Source organism: Anas acuta, chromosome 3 (genome assembly GCF_963932015.1).
Source record: "Anas acuta chromosome 3, bAnaAcu1.1, whole genome shotgun sequence".
NCBI lineage: Eukaryota > Metazoa > Chordata > Aves > Anseriformes > Anatidae > Anas > Anas acuta.
Genome location: NC_088981.1, coordinates 6552215 through 6570917, shown reverse-complemented (window position 1 = coordinate 6570917; position 18703 = coordinate 6552215). Strand labels below are relative to the sequence as shown.

Sequence of the window (18703 nt, the reverse complement as noted above, 5' to 3'; positions counted from 1 at the left end):
GAGACTGTGCAGTAAAAAAATTGCCACAATAGTGCAGGGAGAACGTCAACGGACCTTAGAATATACTGAAACCTGGGATAGTTTACACAACTGCAGTGTGCTCTGTAACAACTATTGGAGGATCAGGTATGCCCCTGTGACTGGTTTCAGCGCAAGTGTGTACATACCTCTCTGCCCCGACACCTCCGTTAGTTAATAGGAGCGTTACCTTGTTCACACCATCTGCCATCGCTTGCAGTGTTAGCTCTCTAGGTCCATCCACGGTCTTTCCATTATCAGTTGGTCCCCAGCTGGCACTGTATATATCTATGACTTGGGGCATATGACTGATAGAGGAAGCCTCAATAATGTCTGTCATAAATGGCTGGTCGAGCATTCGAATACCTGTGGATTTAATCAGCATAAGCATGAATTATGCATTGCCCAGGGCAAGATGAAAGCTCAGCACCTGGATTAGTCCCCCACTTACAGGTATTTTCATGCATTCAGCAATTCTGCACTTGTCATTCACTTTTCACCAGGGTGTGTTTACCCAGCAGGATGCTAGCACTTAAACATCCAGCCGCAGCAATGCAGCATGGTTCAGAAAGAGAAAACTCCTTACTGCTGATTACAGAGTATCTTTCACCTACTATTTGAAAACATTTGTGTTCAGCAATCTCACTTTTAATATTACTTAAATATTATAAAATGCTATTTAAGTCATAGTTTATAACAACTAAGGATAAGGATTACCACCACCACTGAACGTCCTGCAATTTATACTCAGTGATGTGTTGACACTTCGTTTGTTTTTCAAGTCATTTTTCTGTTTATTTTGGTTCTTCTCCAGAATTTAATCAGGAATGGAAAAGACAGTAGACAATGATTTCCTGGAAAACTATTGATGTCTCAACATGCAGACACAATAGTAAAGCATGGCCAATATTTGTAGGAAAAAAAATATAAATAAATAAAACCTGCTTCCTATAACCTATGTCACAGTAGAAATTGAGTTAGAGTTTAAGTGATATGATCCAAGGACATGTCAACTTCATAAGACATTGGAGAGCTGGCTGTAAGCAAGACAGAGTGTATGACAAAACCAGCAGTGCAAGGCCCTGCATCCATCATACCCCTCACAGGCCAGCTGCACTGCCAGCCAACCTCTTGGCCTTTGGATGAGACACGTGTAACCAGAGACATATTCCAAAGAGATGTGACAGAAATCAATGCCATAGAGCCCAACAGTGTGCACGGCAGTGGGGAGCCCAGTGTACAAGCCAGTGCTTTCACGGTATTCCATACAAAATCTGCGTGCCAAATATGAGGCTGGGAAGAGTGGTGTTTGCCAAACAGGCATGGTATAAACTTCAAATGGAAAATTGACCAAAGCTGGATAATTCCTGATCTTCTAATTCAAGCTAGAAATTATTAAGTGAACCTCAATGGCTGAGAAATCCCCTGACATGCTTGTAAAATGGAGGTCTGCACTGGAACCCCAGAATTAATGATTGATCCTGGGAAGACCGGGGACAACAGGGGGAGCCAAGCAATCTGGCTTGACTTCAGGGAATAAAGAAAAATAAAAAATAGATATGAGAATGAAAACACACATTTCCCCAGATCACTGCTTACCAACTTTCCAGTTCCACCTGCAAACGTGACCCCGAATCATGTCAGGTGTGGCCTGCCAGCCCTAATTAACTTCTGATTTTCCACTGACCACAGGGTGGTGCTGTAGGTGCACACCGCCCTTATGCAGGAAAGGCTAGTTCCCCCAAATCAGTGGGGATTCTGCTACGGAGGAGGCAAATCTACTATTTGTAGGCTACTGGCCATGAGAAAAGGCCTTCACCTCTCGATTTTTAAACAACCAGCTTGAAGCTGTGCATTTTACTATTAATACAGATGTGAACCTGCCAAAATCCCATGCCTCAAATCACATTTCCTCTAAAACCAGTTATTGCCAGAATGTAAACTTTAACATGTCCCATCTGTGAAGGAGACACTGCCTCTGCTGAAGGAGAGGGACAAGCACTAGACCTGCCTGTTTGGTTACTAACTCTCATGGGATGTTTCTTGGATAACAGCTTAGCAAACGCTGCTTGGTGTCCTTCTAACGTGGAAGTTTGGCTTTGGATCATGCAGTGACAGGTAAAACGTGGCCTTCCTCAGACTCTTCTATCATGGCAGTGAACTGGGGACTGGCCCAGCAGAGCAGAGCTGCCCTTGCACACCCACTGCAAACCTTCCCCAGGAAGCAATGGGTGCATCCACACTGGAGTTTAGTGTGGATTAGGGAATGAAATTGAATTCATAAGCATCTCTCTACTTGCTGTGCCCTTGTTAACATCATGGAACAACCTTTCAGTGGGAAGAACAGATTTCTTTAGGATGAAACTAAACTGGCACATGCTGTCCAAGCATGCTCAACTCACTCCAACCACTGTGCTCAGTCTGTCAGCGCAGACAAAAGCTATTTGAAGTAAAAATACCCAACACATCTCAGCTGTGAATGCTGGGTGCTAAGCACCACCAAGTCCACTCTGTGCCTTTACTCCTACCACTCTGCATGCCTTGTTACGAGAGAGGAAAGCAATGACTACAGAGATTCCCAGCACTGCAGGGCCTGTGCTGTGAAAGCCTGAGGAACAGAAACAGCGTGGGATTTGCCTTTTCAAGCACAATTTCCAAGTACAGCAGAAATTTGTATTTTACCTCCTGAAAAATGAGATTTGTCACAAATGATTCTGCAACTGTGCAGGGAAGGAGCATTGCAAGCAGGGGATAACATAAGGAGAAGATGAGCTGTTCCTCTGCAATGTCTTTGAAGAAGCAATATAAGGCCCTCAGCTGAGAAGACAAAGCCATGGAGAAATTCCTCTCTCCAGCTTCTGTAAAAAGTAATAAACACTTGGTCCAGTGCCAGCCTGCAGTCCTGTCCTGGGCAATGCTACCTGTCCCTGCAGGAGCAGTTTTGCCTGAAGAGCATTTACACCTTGGATTGCGACTGTACCTGCCACCTTGGAGTTGTACGCAACTCCCACACCGCAGATGTTGTTGTTGGCAGCAGCAGACACCTCTCCCGCACATCTTGTCCCGTGGCTGCAGAGGAGAAAACATAGACACCATGTGAGCCCAGCTAATTCGGTGGTCAACTGCATGTGCTGAATGAAGATGCATCACCCTGGTCCTGGTTTTGCCTCATTGTAGGCAGATCCCAGAGCTTCAGAGGAAAACCCTTCCCTGGCAAACTGCCGAGCGCTGTACTAGGATCCTTGGATGAGCTCATTCCTTCCTGAAGCACAAATAATCAATTTCCCCTCTGCAGTACGGATGATGCTCGCTCGGAGGTTAACATGCATACTTATGCTTCATTTAGTCCTGAAGTTATTCAGCCCTTTTCTTTTTAACTCTGGGTGTCAAATTCTGTCTTGTTACCAACTATTAGGCAGCAGAAACAGCCCCTTGAAAGAACAGTGCAGAAATAAGATCAATATTAAGTCCTGTATTTTTGTGACTAGGCAGCATGACACCCACTATTTTGAGCCCCACAGAACTAGGTACAATTGCCTCTTTGCTCTTCAAATATGTATCAGGAGTATATCCTTGCCCACAACAAAATGCTATGCAAAGAGGTGGTGCAAGATCAAGCTGGAGCAGCAGAAAAGAGCCACAGGGGTCACTGCATTCCTCAGCACCAGCACTGTGGCCTGGCTGGCCAGGCCCAAGGGCACCTGTACCCTCCTCTTCCAGCCCCTAATTCCCAGGAGAGCCACAGGCAGAAAAGGGGCTGCAGCTGTCAACTCGCAGACCTCCTGCTTTCAGCTCAAATGGGAAATGTCTCTGACACCGAGGTCCAGGTTCAGGCTGACATGTGGCATTTCGAGAACACTTGGTGTCTCTGAAGTGCTTTACAGCTCTTAACAGAGACCCTGAAGCTGCTGGTGGCTTTGAGGCAGGCTTGCAGGAAGGCACATTGCATTTTTCTTTCTCCTAATTCATCACAGAAATTAAACAACACAGAAGTTAAATAAAGGCAACATAATATAGTTTTAAAAAATAGCGCAGCAGCAGAGCAACTAGCAAAATCTATGCTGATGACAGTTTTTTTAAGATGTTCCATCAATATGAATCCTTCCTAGCACTCACATCCATCCCCTCTGTGCATTACAGCTGGCACTGCTCCTACAGCATGCTAAGGATTCATGCAATTAGCTGTGCTGTGTTGTAAAGGCTATACAGAGTCCCAGATGAACCATCACTGGAGGCAGCAGGATTGTTTTCTTTTAATCATCTTTTTTCTCCCTCTCTCCCTTTAAGCACCTCTGGCAGAGGTGAGTGTAAAATTAATAAAGGGGTGAGAAGCATCACGTCCTTTTCACTGCTGCACTTGGAAGAGCGTGTTTTTCAAGGTAGCTCCAAGAAAAAAAAAAGGCTGGTCTCAAATGGACACAGTGTTGTGATCACGATCTCACGCAAGTTCCTTTTACAAAGGGGGGAGAGAGGTGAGTGACACAGACTTCTTATTCAGCTGCTGGAGAAATTTCTTTCAACATTCAAGCAGGTTTTCCCTCATGCCCTTGTTCAAGGAACTGTGAAAAAAAATATACGGTTGCTAGGCATTCGTTATCTAGTCACCTGTGGGCTAGCTCGAAGCCACAAAGCAGAGTAAATGGCTTTGTTAGAAAATTGGCTTAACTGAGGCTGGGGCACAAAAAATAATAATAATAATAAAAAAAATTAAATAAAAATGGTGATGCTGTCAGGTGAAGTCTGTATCACAGAAGGAAAAACCGTATTAGGACTGCCAGAAGGTCCTCTTCCCTACTTCTGCTCTCCAGCGGTCCGCATGATGGAGCCTGTGAGCAGACCTGTTCCAGCAGCTCGGGGTTTAGACACCATGCTGCTGGCTGGAGGGAAAAAAAATCACATGCGAGTTACTGCAAATGCATTTAGTTGAATTATTAATGGAAAATAACAGACTTTTCAAATCTAGCCCTTTCTGCTGTTCATGTATCATTGATAAACCCATTGTGGTTTCTGTGAAGTGACCTGTGTCATGGGCCCAACTCACAGCTTCTCTCTCCAATGGTCACCTCATCACCAAATTTCAATCTTTAAAACCAGGGGATAAAAATAATTAAGTCGCCTGATATTGTGGCCTCTGAGCCTTTGAGTGTTTGCACATGGGGAAGCACAGCAGGAAGGGGGGCGCTGCTTTGGGAACATGCCACTCCACCTGTATCCAAACACGCAAAGAACCAGAAGTAGTGCTGCGGCGCTCCACTACTCGTGTGGTAACGCTGCAGGTAGAAAGAGCTGTTATATCCCTTTATATGAATTCTCAATTATTGCGTGGTTTCCAGTGTATCGATTGAAAAACAGAGGAGGAGGGGAGCGGGTGTTTTTATACTTTTAATGAGCGCTGTCTGGAAGCCAAGGGGAGACTCAGTGGGATTTTGTTTGAATCCATAATAGATAAAGGCCTTCTTTTTTCTTTAACATCTGAAGAAAACAGATTTCCAAGATAGTAAATAATTTTATGCCCAGCAAACTCTGATCTGGGTGAGAGAATATATTGAATACAGAGGCTACAGGAGTGAAAATAATTATTTGTTATTTATGTCCCAGCAGAAATTCCTAATCTCAGACCTTTGAGATGGGGAGCCCCGTGCAGGCTCGCAATGAGGAGTCAGAGGGCCGTACAGTAAGGCTGAGCTATCCCTGATGTGCACAGGTACCTCTGCACAGCACAACGTGGTCCCTGCCGAGCTCCTGAATGTTATGCAGGAGGTGGTGGTGGAAGCACAGCTGCTTCCCAAAGTGGGCACCAGAAAACCACTCTGAGTGCTGGGGGGCTGCCTCTGCTTTTGGGAACTGGGCTTGGTTCAAGTTCCTTCACTGCCCTCACTGCTTCTTGGGCTCCAACACAGCCCTGCCTTGTGTTGCACCCAGCACTCCCCATCCCAAAATGTCATTCTCCTTGTGGGCTTGGTCCCCAAGCTGTGCTCTGAACACAGTCAAGCAGAAAGTCTGGGGAGCATGGGAATAAATACCCTTGCTGCCCAGCCATCTGCGCACCTCTGCTGGGAACAGCAGCCAAACTGCCTGCCCGCAGCTCCCTGCCTGAAGCACCAAATTGTCCCCTTCCAAAACCCACCCTGCTTGATTTCACAGGCCAGTGGCTCCTAGATATAGAGGCCAGAGTGCTTCCAGCAGCCTTAAAAAGCACCAACTGGAAACAGAATCTGTACTTCGGAGCAGAGCAGCTGTGATTAATGAAATACTCGATGCAAAAACCTCTCCCTTTTTTCTTAAAGTCTAATGATACTTGGCACATGCAGCTGGCAGCTTACAAAAGCCCCTTGGTTCATCGTTTTTAAAAACAGTCCTCTGCTTCTTGTTCCACAAATCACTTGAATTGCTTACACAGAAACATGTTCTTTATGGAAAAAGGAATACCACGCTATCCTATTTTGAGTATGATCCTCCTGCATGCATAAAATTCAATGGGAGATGCGTAACTTACTGCAAACTGAGCAAAATGGAGCCTTTATTGGCTTCTTTGAATGGCAGTCCTGTATAACTACTGTCTATCCAGATGCACCTGTGCAGTTACACATATGACACAGTCAGACCATCACAGGCAGACAGTTGTAACCTCCCAGTAATAACAATTCAGGAGTCACAAGTCATGACAATAGCTTATAGATGGGCACATCAGTTTAACTGACAATACAGCATAGGAATCTGCAGAGAAAAACAGCCACAACTACTCCTGAACAACTGGACACAGTGTGTTGGTTCTTGTCTTAGTCTGGGCAAAAGGTGACATCTCACTTCTTGAAGACTTCCTGAATTGTGCAGGCAAGGAATGGACTTGACATTGAAATAGTTTCAGCTCCCTGTCTGCTCAAGAAAAGAAACAGAAAGAGATATTGCAGTTCTGAAAACCTGAATCACGCTGTTCTCAATAATTATAGATTGAGTCACAGGCAACTGTGCTGCTTACTCTTGGTTCTTCACTCGAGTGCCTGAGGTTAGGCAGAGGAATCTGGGGTGAGAGATCATAAGCCTTGTCGTTTCCAGGATACTCCAGGCCTGTTTAAGAGACTTTAGGAGGTAACTCTGTCTGCAGTGCCACCTTGCCGAACATGTGAGGACCGCAAACTGCGCCCTGCTATAAAATATTTGATTGCAGCACAACTGGTGTTAATGGTGCTTGGCAGAACACACTTAGTTTTATGAAGTTCCACACTGAAAATGACACAATCTACCATTACCCACTAAAGCTAAATTTAATTTTCCTCTGTACTGCTCCAGAGCTAAGTGATATCTTTCTCCTACAAAGATCCTTTGCATAAATAAAGCAAGAAAGCTAGCAGACCTTCACAAATTAGAGCCCTAGTCTTTCTCTGGCTTTCCATTCACTAATTGGATTCATGCTAGTTTAAAAGTGTCAGATGTCCTTTCCTAAAATGAAGGAGAAATATCACTGGCATCTTGCTTTTGCTGAAAAATGGCAGGACTATAAACGAGGACATCACAGCTCCTAAATCTGTTTGATCCATTCCAGGAAGCCTGTGTCTGAGGTGGAAGCACAGCTGCTCCACATCTTTGTTGTGCCACCCTGACTGACGTAAAATTGATTTCTTTAGAAACAGAAACAAACAACAACAAAACAATCTACATCCAAAACTCAAGAGGCCATTCACGCAGCCACACTAAGTTAGAGATGAAAACAAGTTCAAATAGCTCCAATGTATTTCTACAAACACTATGAGCCCTGAAAATCTTAAAATATTCCAGCTTCTTGAGGCCGCACCTCGAGTACTGTGTTCAGTTTTGGGCCCCTCGCTACAAGAAGGACATGGAGGTGCTTGAGCGGGTCCAAAGAAGGGTGACAAAGCTGGTGAGGGGCCTGGAGAGCAAGTCCTATGAGGAGCGGCTGAAGGAGCTGGGACTGTTCAGCCTAGAGAAGAGAAGGCTCAGGGGTGACCTTATTGCTCTGTATAAGTTCATTAAAGGAGGCTGTAGCGAGGTGGGGGTTGGCCTGTTCTCCCATGTGCCTGGTGACAGGACGAGGGGGAATGGGCTAAAGTTACGCCAGGGGAGTTTTAGGTTAGATGTTAGGAAGAATTTCTTTACTGAAAGGGTTGTTAGACACTGGAACGGGCTGCCCAGGGAGGTGGTGGAGTCACCATCCCTGGAAGTCTTCAAAAGACGTTTAGATGTAGAACTTAGGGATATGGTTTAGTGGGTACTGTTAGTGTTAGGTCAGAGGTTGGACTCAATGATCTTGAGGTCTCTTCCAACCTAGAGATTCTGTGATTCTGTGATTCTCAGAGCTGCTGCTATATAAATGCTGAAGGCATTAATTATACTCAAATCTAGACAACATTTGGAAACTTCCTTGAAAATACCCAGAAACAAGTTTTGCAAATTGAAGCCAGAACCTGTCCGACACCCTGGTGAGTATGCTGAAGAGCCAGATATGCTGGAAGATGAGATCGCCAGGTACTAAACGCACCTTATAGGTGCGCCTTGGACTCTGCACCCTTGACTATGTTAACATCTTGCTAGGAGCAGTTTGCCTGGTAGAAAGGGCATTGTATGGTATGGATGCAGAAGCCAGGGATTTTTTTATTTTATTTTATTTTATTTTATTTTATTTTATTTTATTTTATTTTATTTTATTTTATTTTATTTTATTTTATTTTATTTTATTTTATTTTATTTTAAGTACTGTCAACATGTTTCTGTTCTACTTTAATCAAAAATGTGTTTGGGGAAACCAAACAGTTATGTTTCCTAAAATCTGGAGCCTTTTCTTTTGGGCCATTTGCATTTATACCATACCTTTAAGGACCAGACAATCACGGGTTAGAAAGTGGTTAGGTTCAGAACATACTGATGGGAAAGTGGAACTTGGACAATCACTGTGATAGGGAGAAACACCACAACAAACACAGTTGCACTGTTGATTCCAGGCTTAAAACCCAACAGAACAGGTTCCCAGTCAGTGGTGCATGGACTTTAATTCCTCCAGCCATCTGAAATATCTCAGAATCAAACTCTGAAATGCTATCCACATACACTGTCCTTAAATCATAGTCAAAGGATAGATGATTCAGAACTTCTGTAAGATGTATTTTTTTTTCCAAGCTGGTTATTTTACACCATGCTGCTCTTCAGCACTCTTAGTTTACAATCAAGTGAAAAAGCTGCTCCGTCCCCCAGAGTCTTTTCCTGTCTGACCCCAGCTGCACAAAATTCCTCCTTGCAGCTTATTATCTTTAAAATTAAATAGTGGTCATACTATATCAGGTGCAATAGATGGGAAACCCATCAAGACTGCATTAAACTTAGAGAGCTGGGTTATCATAAAGTCATAGACTAGCTGGCAGAAAACTGTATGTGTCTGTCACCCGTACAGACAATGTAAATATATACTCTTCTGAAGCATCAGCTTCATCTAAAAACACAATAAACCATTTATAAACTGCTTATGAACCACTGCTCAGCATTATCTAAAAAATGAAGTTAGAAGTAACCTCTCATTTTTAAGCTGTAATGAGATTGAAGCTTCTGTTTTGGCAACCACAGAATTTAGAAGAAAACAGACATTCCACAAATATCAGCAAATACTGATCATTTCCTCTGCCAACTGCAGTGAATGGCAGGTCAATTGGAAGCCATTTACCTGTTAAACCAGTCATCTGTGTAGCGGGGGTAAGGGTAGGGATCATTACTGCTGAAGTCGTAGCTGGCTTGGGCATTCTGCAAAACACAAAGACATTCAGTGAGTTAACAGAAAAGCAGATGTGCAGGGCAAAGTGGGACAGGTTGTAGGGGCTGGGAGTCATCAGTAATCTTTGTCATCTTCATTCTCAGATGCATTTTGGATGCTGGTCCCTGTAGTGCTGCACATTTCTCATACCAGAACGCCTGGGGAAAGATGCTCTTTGGGGTGCAAAACCTCCATTAGTATTGCCCTACCAGGGTGGCTTAGTGTGATGTGCTGTGAGCGCTCAGGCTACTTCTGACACACTGCAGGCCACAGCTCTTCTGGTCTGCTCCCTTAGCACTGGGGATCCTAAATAGCTATTTTCCAAAGACAGACTCCAAACCGAAAACCTCACACCATAAGCAGTGATGTCCAACTGACAGTAATACCTTAGTCAATATATCCACAGAAAACTTTGTTAGGTGGTTTGTATTTTATTTTTCCACCCCTTGGAAAGAAAATGTCATCCTTTCTCTGATCCCATCCAAGATTTAGCAAGAGCCCTGCATAGTTACATCTCAGCACCAGCTCAAACACGGGACACCATTTCCAAAAGTACTTTATCTACCAGGATCTTAAGTACAGCTTCAGGTTAATTTGACTACCTCACCAATATCTACATCCATATTTAAGTGTTGGGTTACTCAGTGTGGCAGGAAAAACATTAAATCCTATTTTTCAAATGGCAGTGGAAATTACCAGACACTTGGGATCTTCCTTCCTATAATTATCTTTTAAAAATTAATTTGCATTACTAAGAAAAACAGTTTTGTACAATCATTTCAATGTCTTAGAACAAATTTCTCAGAATTCAAGCATGAAAATTATATTAATGGTCAGCACATACATCTGAGAATCCCATTTATGTATTTTCTTGATCATTCAGTTGCTTGAATAGATTCACAAATGCGGCTTGCAGGCCCTTCTGAAAGTGCCATCCCATGCCTCTCCTTTCCATATAATCTAAACCATTCATGATTTTGCCCCATCAGCAGCATAAAGGACACTCAGCAACTTTTTGATGCTATATTTGAGAACCAAGTGGAAAGTTTCAGAAAGTCAAGTGCCATCTTCTTTCTTCTCTCTCAATGAAAACACATAAATAAAGGGTGACTGGAAATTAAGCTTTTAAAAATATTTAGAAGCTTCCTCTCAAGTGTGTGATCACACAGTTTATATTTTAATAAACACCATAGTCAAGGAACAGAATTATGTTAATTCTTAATTAATGTGTACGTACATTCTTTGTAAGATTTGGCTGAGCATGCTATTGAAGATAATTTGAGGCTCGTGTATGAATAGCTTTGCTCCCAAAAACATTCCCCTTCAGCAAATTATCAGTTTCAGGGGTACAGGAATAGGCAGTCCGTTGGTAGCACCAAAGTCTTGGGATTTTAGATTCAATAAACCCAGCTCCCAAAAACTCTTCTGCCAGAACAAAACAGAGACAACGCTGTCCTTGTTCCTTGGAGGGTATAACTAAGTATCCAGTCACTGCACAATGTTTTTTTGGGTCATTTTTTTTTGCAGATTTTTTGGGGTCATTTTTTTGCAGAATGTCAATCACGCGGTTTGATGCTGTTCTCCTGCTCAGATATAGCTGAATCGCCTTGTGAGTATCTTTACTGATCTCTCAGTATCTCTAAACTAGGGTCCTGATTTTCAGCCTATAGCTGAAATTATTAGAAGGCATCTTAAGGCACAGATTCTTAGTGGTTTTGAGTCTCTGTGCTCAGGTGTATGTTTAATTTACCTCTTTTAATTTGCTCAATTCCTTATACTGCAATTGAAAGGCATGGATTTGTATGAGTGAAGAGTAAACAGAACATGACTTTTCAGCCAGGGAAAGAAGGGGAAATTGACAGTGATCTATAAATCAGGAATAGCACAGAGAAGGTGGACAGGGAGTTATTGAGTACTCCTCATAATGTGAGAACTAGCGGGAATCCACAGAAATTACCAGAGGGAAGATTTAGAAGCAGCGGAAAACAGCAAGAAGTACTTTTCCACAGAACATGTAATGAGTTACAAAATTCATTGGCCCCCAGCAACACAGAGGTCAAAACCCTGGGGAAAAAAGAAAAAAAAAAAAAGAAAAAAAAAGAAAAAAGAAAAAAAAAAAAGAGCTTAAGACAAATTAATGGAAGATAAATCTGGAAAGGGTATTAGCTGCTGTGCTTCCTCCATTTCCAACAGTCCCCAAAAAGTCCCCAAAACAACAGATGCTGGAAGCCAGGAGGCCACAACCTGGAATGACACAGCCTCTGATCTGGTGACCGAGCTGCTCCCCCAGCAGCCCCTCTTGGCTGTTGTTGGTCCTTGGCTAAATGGCTCTGGGCCTCTCGCATTGCCCCCGTACGTGCCATGTCCTGTTGTACAGCAGTGCTGTGCTCTCCGGTGTCACAGAAGCTAAGGTACTGCAGCTGGTGCTAACTGTGAGCATGAAGGGAATGTCACCAGCAGCAGCTCACCTGGCTGGAAGTAGTCTAAAGCTTTTGAGGGTCACTGTGGCAACCAGAACCAAGTCACTTCACCTTTCTGTTCCTTTTTCCCGGCTTTCAAAGCGCTCCCAGGTACTTGCATTAAGTGTAACCTGTATTCCTGTAACTATAGCTCATAATAAAGCATGGTGCTGGGGGCACAGCTTACACTGGGGTGCAGTAAATATTGCTACAGTGACAGACAGCAGAGAAAGGCATCTGACCTTGTGCTAAAGAACAGTGCTTGCTAATCAGATGCTGCAGCCCAAGACAGGCAGAAGCAATGTAAGAAGTAATAGATAACTTGGGCTGACTACTTCCCCTTTGTGTAGTTGCAAAAGGCTGTTTCTGCCATAGTGGGAATTTCAGGAGTAACACCAACTCTTTTGTGGGGTATGACAAGTCACACAGAAGACAGGGGATGTGTCGCAAGTGGTGGCCTGTGTGACAATGGCCTTGTGGCACAAACGTCCCCTGCCAAAGCAACAGAAGGGGTTTGCAATCTGCAGTGTCCCAGGGAGCTGTGACAAGGATTTGTGCAAGGACCAAGGTTTCATCCAACACCTGGCAGTAAAAAGAAATGAACATCAGTAAAAGGAAATGAGCTTGTCAATGGAAGATCCTGTCCTGTTCTTTATTAACAAGCGCAGTATCTACTCCTAGCAGGACAGGCTGGAAAAATACCTCCGAGGGTAAAGTCAAAACAGAAACAATTACTCTTTCGGGGTAATTTAATTAGAAGATAAAACCTACTCTGTCACAGAGTCTAGTCTAGGGTTGGCAACTTTTGGAGAGAAATGAATTTCAATCACAAATTAAATAAACTTTTTATATTACTGCCTTGGACTAGACGTGTCCTGGAAACTGTGCAGATTGCAGATAACTGAGCTTAGTTCCAGGGATTTGAGATCTTTTTCACATGGGTATGATATAACTGGGTACTAAATGTAATTCCATCAGTATATTGCCAGCTCCTTACTCTGTTTTCACTCTAGAAGTATTGTATGGACGAGAAATTAAACTCAGTTGTGGGATATTTTCCCTCCCTCATCTGGAAGGAATGTGGTCCTACTCACACAGGCCCTAAGTTCAAAGAAGGGCTGGCGAGGCTGATTTTTCAGGAATACATCAGACACAAAAGCACCCTGTGGAAGCTATCAACCACTCCTGACCCTGTAATTCCCCTGTGCAGAGAATTATGGACTCAAAATCCCTTCTAACTGTGCAGATATATCACTTGTGTCCAGAGTAGTGAGAGGCAAATGGATTCCGTGAGTGATTCAGTAGCCTGGAGCTCTGCTCTACGTCCCATGTAGCCACCTGTCAGACTATGGAAAGGTTGCTTTTGGCAGGCTAAAAACAAATTTGTGCAACACAAATCCTGCAGTTCTTATTCACTTGATTTTAGATCACTGCAATCAGAGGAAAAAATATCCAGTGTAGAAGGAACCATCCACAAAGTGCAAAATTAAGAAGAATCCTTGGAAAGAAAACAACTGCTGACTGCAAGATTTACCTTCATTAGGGTCTTTGAGAAAAGGCAGCAAGTTTCAGCTTCATGAACGAATATTCCGCCCACACTATGAAAGTAGTAGAACTGGTAATGAAACAGCAGTGACAAGTACAAATGGACTGTTTCAAGTTCCTAATTTAAAAGATCAAACCCCCAAGTATCTAAGCGAGAACCCAATTTGTTGGTTTTTTTCCTTCTTCCTCCCCCATCCTCCAGTGCAACACTGGATCGAAAAAGGAACTGCCTCAGTCACAGCCAAAGTGTTTCATCTTGTGTTTTGGGAAGTGAATATTAAAATCTGTCATCTGCCATTCTCTTCCAAAGGCTGGAATTCCCAGCAGGCAGCTAGGGGCAGTTCATTGCCAAATCAGAGATGAGGTAGCAACCAAAACTAGTGCAAATGAGGATCTGCAGCAGCACAGTGAAATTAAAACATTTTGCCTTTCAACTCAAGTGATTCAGTTTTATAGTTTTAATGCCAAACCAGCATGACAGCAGGTATTTCTCTTAGGCTTGAAGTATCTAGTATTTAGTTATCAGTATCGATGGCAGTAGCTCAGTTGTTTTTTTCTACCATCAATGGAGACAATCAGCTCCAGGAAACAAGTCCATGCTGTCAGTCTTTGTCACGGAAAATAGACTTGGGCATAGCGTTAGATTGTGATCAGTCCTATCCCTTGTGTTCAGTCAAAACCAGTTACTTGCTGCGAAGAGAAACTGATGTTTATCTGTCACCAAAATTATATATAAACAATGACTATTATATAATAGAAATGGCTGTTTTGCCAAAGAGAGGTATTATCTTCTGTTTTAAGGCGTATCTCTTCTTTTGCTTTCTAGCTTTCTGCATCTCTATCCCCAATAAGATGCTAACAAATAAAGAACTGGATCAGATGATGAGATTCTTTCAACTGATTACTAAGTAATGCTTCACGTACCACGATACAAATAGATTACTTTTGCCTATGTATAAAATTCTGCTTTCCTTTTAAATAAGCTTTGACTGGCATTTCCAAAGAATTGCCTTTTACTTTTTAACATATATGCAGTACAATCTTCTTTGTAAAACATTCATTCTCTAAAATATGACAATAACTGTAAATCAATTGTCCCATGTGTTGCTCAGATCTGTAATAAAATTATATATCTTGAATAATGCAGGAAGCTCATAAATTTTTATATGGCTTTATGAGCCTCTAAAGAGTAATTCACGTAGAATTCCCTTTTTCGCCTTATTCAAGAAATTTGCCTATGATCACATGAAAGTATGTGAGAGAAACAATTAAAGACAAACGTTCCGCTGGTCACAATCTGATTCTATTTATGGCGTTAAAGCACAGGTGAATTTAGCCCAGAGACTGGATCTTTTTGAATGAGAAAAACATTTTTAACACAGGTGGCATCTGGTCTTACCCTCTTCAAGCAACTGCAATTCCTTGGAGATCTAAAGCAGAAAGATACCTTTTGCTCGTTTGAGCTCTTTACTGATGCGAAGAGCGAGCAAACCCCTGGGCTCAGATTACAACATATAACATCTTTGAGAAACTGTACTAAAATAACACTGAACGTCATGTGGTGGAAAAATGAAATTCAGTTTTGTAGACACAAGCCTGAGAAAATGTAATACGCTCACCATGAGGCAAAAGAGGAGGCGATGTGACATTTTGCCTAGGAGGGGTGCTAGAAGGCTTAAAGGTCATTAATGAGAAAGAGTCATGATTGCCAAGTCAGTAGTCATACAGTAAGCATCCCCTCTCTGCCAAGGGAAGCCTGCTGTTCTAGCTCCTGGTTGGTTTTGTTTGTTTGTTTTGCTTGTTTGAAGCAGGAAATAAAAAAAATCCACAGCTTCCTCAACAGCTCTGCTTCTCCATGAACCAATTTATGTGTCCCATATTACCATCCAGCAACTCCACAGCTGCATTCAAGACCTTGTCAACACTGACAATACATCCACAAAGTAATAGGTTGTGTTCAAAAATATTAACAATAAAGAGAGAATTCACTGCCTGCGAATGCTGCCAGCCCCTCTCCAGAAGCATAAGCCTTTTACCCAGTTCTTACAGGCACATCTTAGGAGGAGGAATATTCAGCCATACCTTGAATAATGAATAAGACAGTGACACGCTTTCCTGCCATCCTCCTTTTCAAAACACTCACAGAATAATAAATCAGGGTATCATTTGAAACAGACAGAGCAGAGAAGTATGCTGGGTCCTGAATAGTATCCAAGATGCCCATGAACTGTCCTTGCATTCCAGTTTCAGGTATTCATTAGAGGCTCTGCTTGTCCACAAAATGAGCAAGAACATAGCACACTGCAGTGGTGATCTCACAACACAAAGCAAACCTGCTGCAGCCAAGTGGACTGCACCATCCCAAAATACATAATTTAAAATAAAAAGGCATGAAAGATTCCTGGAGCAGAGTTCTTGGACGCCCTTCATTTCATGTGCAGCTAACATCATTCTGTTGCTCCTCATTACTTTGTCTTACACATCTAGACAAGTGTGGCTTTCCCCATAATATTTGCTGCATAATGATGGTGTCTTAAAATGGAGCAGTTTTGGAGGAAGCTCTGATTTTGGTGAAATGATGAATGACCCAATTTGTCTTCTCAAGTCATTAGTCTTGCCCATCAGCAGCCTGTTAGCTGCTAAAGAAACCACTTTCTAGCCTCCTGGACCTATTAGGGAGCTGAGAAAGCTTTCTTTAAGTGGACATTTTTGTAGTTACCACTGAAAAAAAAAATCCTACCTCAATTTCCTTAACACTCAAAAATTTGAGATTAAGTCAAAAACTAAACTAGGGAAATTACAGCCAAAAGAGAATAAACTGACTATAAACAAAACGTGACTGCTGCAGGACAAAAAATAAATAAATCACAGAAACTCAGAGAAAAAATAGGTTGGGCAGTTGTGCCTTTTTTTTTTTTTTTTTAAGAGTGGAGATTTTTTTTCCTAGCAAAATTTCATAAATGTATCTGGCTTACAGAAATACTCTTCCTTTTTCTCTCTCCTGCATCTTCCCATGGCATAGTAAAATAGCATAAGAAATTGAGGCAGCCATAAGTCTTTATTAAAAAGCAAGCAACCAAATGAACTTGTGCTTATAATAAAGAGGCTACTTCACAATTTACCTCTTGGCATTCTTAGCTCGCTCCACGATTTTCAGGATGGTGTGGAAAAAAATGTAGTGGAAGCTCACTACGAGTTGTTAATTACTTACAGTCAGGGCTCTGAAGGCAAAAGCAAGTTTATGTACAAAAAAAAATGCAACATATTTCTGCTCAGCCAAATTCCTTAATTTTCAGAAGGGATGCATAAAAATCTCTGATATGCAGGGAACATATTGAATATTCACACAGAGACACATTGCAGAATACAATTAATAAAATAAATTAAGACTATTAACTACAGATAATGATTTTCAGGGCAAGTGGCAAATTTAAAGGTTTAATTTTTCAGCTTATGAAATGAACTCCTTGGTTTCTTTAATTGGGGGTAGGATGTGTGTCAATAAAAAACAGGGCATCTGAGTAGCTAGATACCTAAAAGCCTTTGGGTTATTTTATCATGTTAACAAAAACAAAAAGCAAAATGAATTTTACTGAAAAATACTCTGAATGCACACTCCATCTGGCTTTAGTGTTCCATCTTATTAAAAACCTGGTCCACACTCTCTTTCCAATACACAGATTTTTCCCCCTTCAGACTACTCTTGTTATGTATTAGTGTGACCTACTGAAGTTGAGAGACTAATAGAGGTATAAAGCCAGCAGCAGAAAAATGAGGTTCAGGTCCATTACTCTTAGTTATAATCCTGTAAGAAATAGCTGACAAGTTTGTTGGTACATCAAATACGTGTTGGGTGCTGAGCTGTAGTAAGGTTGTGTTTGCAGAGCTGTGATAGCAGCCAGCACTTACAGCCTCTTTGAGGGATGAACTGGAAGAGAAGGGAAGCTAAATTCTCTTGCTCCTATCAATGGGCTTGATCCAAAGCCTTCCAAAATCTGCCACAGGCTTATCCACCAAATACCATAGGCAGGATTTGGATCACACCCTACATAAAGGCCACTTTCTGAAGTACCACGTAGCGGATAAGGTACAGTTTTTTCCACTGGTGGAAGAAAACCTACAGATCAGAGTTTGCAGTACTCAGGACTAACTCAAACACAGGTCTTTAGCATGACATAAATAGGATGAAGTGCTTGTCCTGGGAGAGCAAATGCTTCCCTGCTGCTGCACATGGCTAGCAGGCACTGACACCCACATCACCTTCCACACAGAGGCATCACAGAGTCGGTAAAAGCCGATCAATTACCAGCAACGCTTCCAGCAAAGTACAGAAAGACTGGACATATGGTTATAATGGCACTCATAAAACAAAAGTGGCAGGCTCTTGAGGCTGATCACTTTAACCAGTTACACCAATCATGCCGTTACTAAACAGGCAACTCTGGAGAAGATGGAAATCAATATGGCTTCAATGGTTTGGGGAACTGGCTACAACAGACAGACCTAGTTGGTGGTGGTTGTGGAGAGGGAGCGAAGGGGAGGACTGGGAAACTACTCCGGTTATAACAAAAAAACTAGAAGTAAGCACAGACAAGACACACAAGTGTCTGTTTTTTGTTTGTTTGTTTGTTTGTTTTCTTGTTCTAAAAGGTTTTTCAGCTGACAGGAGAACCAACTCTTAACAAGGGCTCAAGCAGTGTTTCACCTTAATTGCATGGATATGGAGGATGACAAATGGACACAAGAAAGGCATTGTAGGTGAATCAAAAGGAGGTAAAAAGTTTGGAGAAGAGACTTAGAAAACGTAATGCAAGCCATTATCTCCATGTCTTTCATCACAGAAAGCAAACAGGTTGACTTACATGCCTTAGAGTTAAACAGTCTGGAGGATCTACTCTTTTTTATTCCAGTTGCATGCTAACCT

At 42.2% G+C, this 18703-nt stretch overlaps 1 protein-coding gene across 1 annotated transcript in view; it reads right to left on the bottom strand.

Annotated features, from left to right (window-relative positions):
• Nucleotides 1-18703, bottom strand: part of PCSK2 (proprotein convertase subtilisin/kexin type 2) — a 103128-nt gene that overhangs the window by 21433 nt on the left and 62992 nt on the right. Inside the window, exons 6-8 of the mRNA XM_068675449.1 lie at nt 9689-9765; nt 2999-3087; nt 209-384 (exon numbers count right to left, since the gene is read on the bottom strand). Coding sequence (XP_068531550.1) covers nt 209-384; nt 2999-3087; nt 9689-9765 — 342 coding nt within the window. The remainder of the gene's footprint in view (nt 1-208; nt 385-2998; nt 3088-9688; nt 9766-18703) is intronic.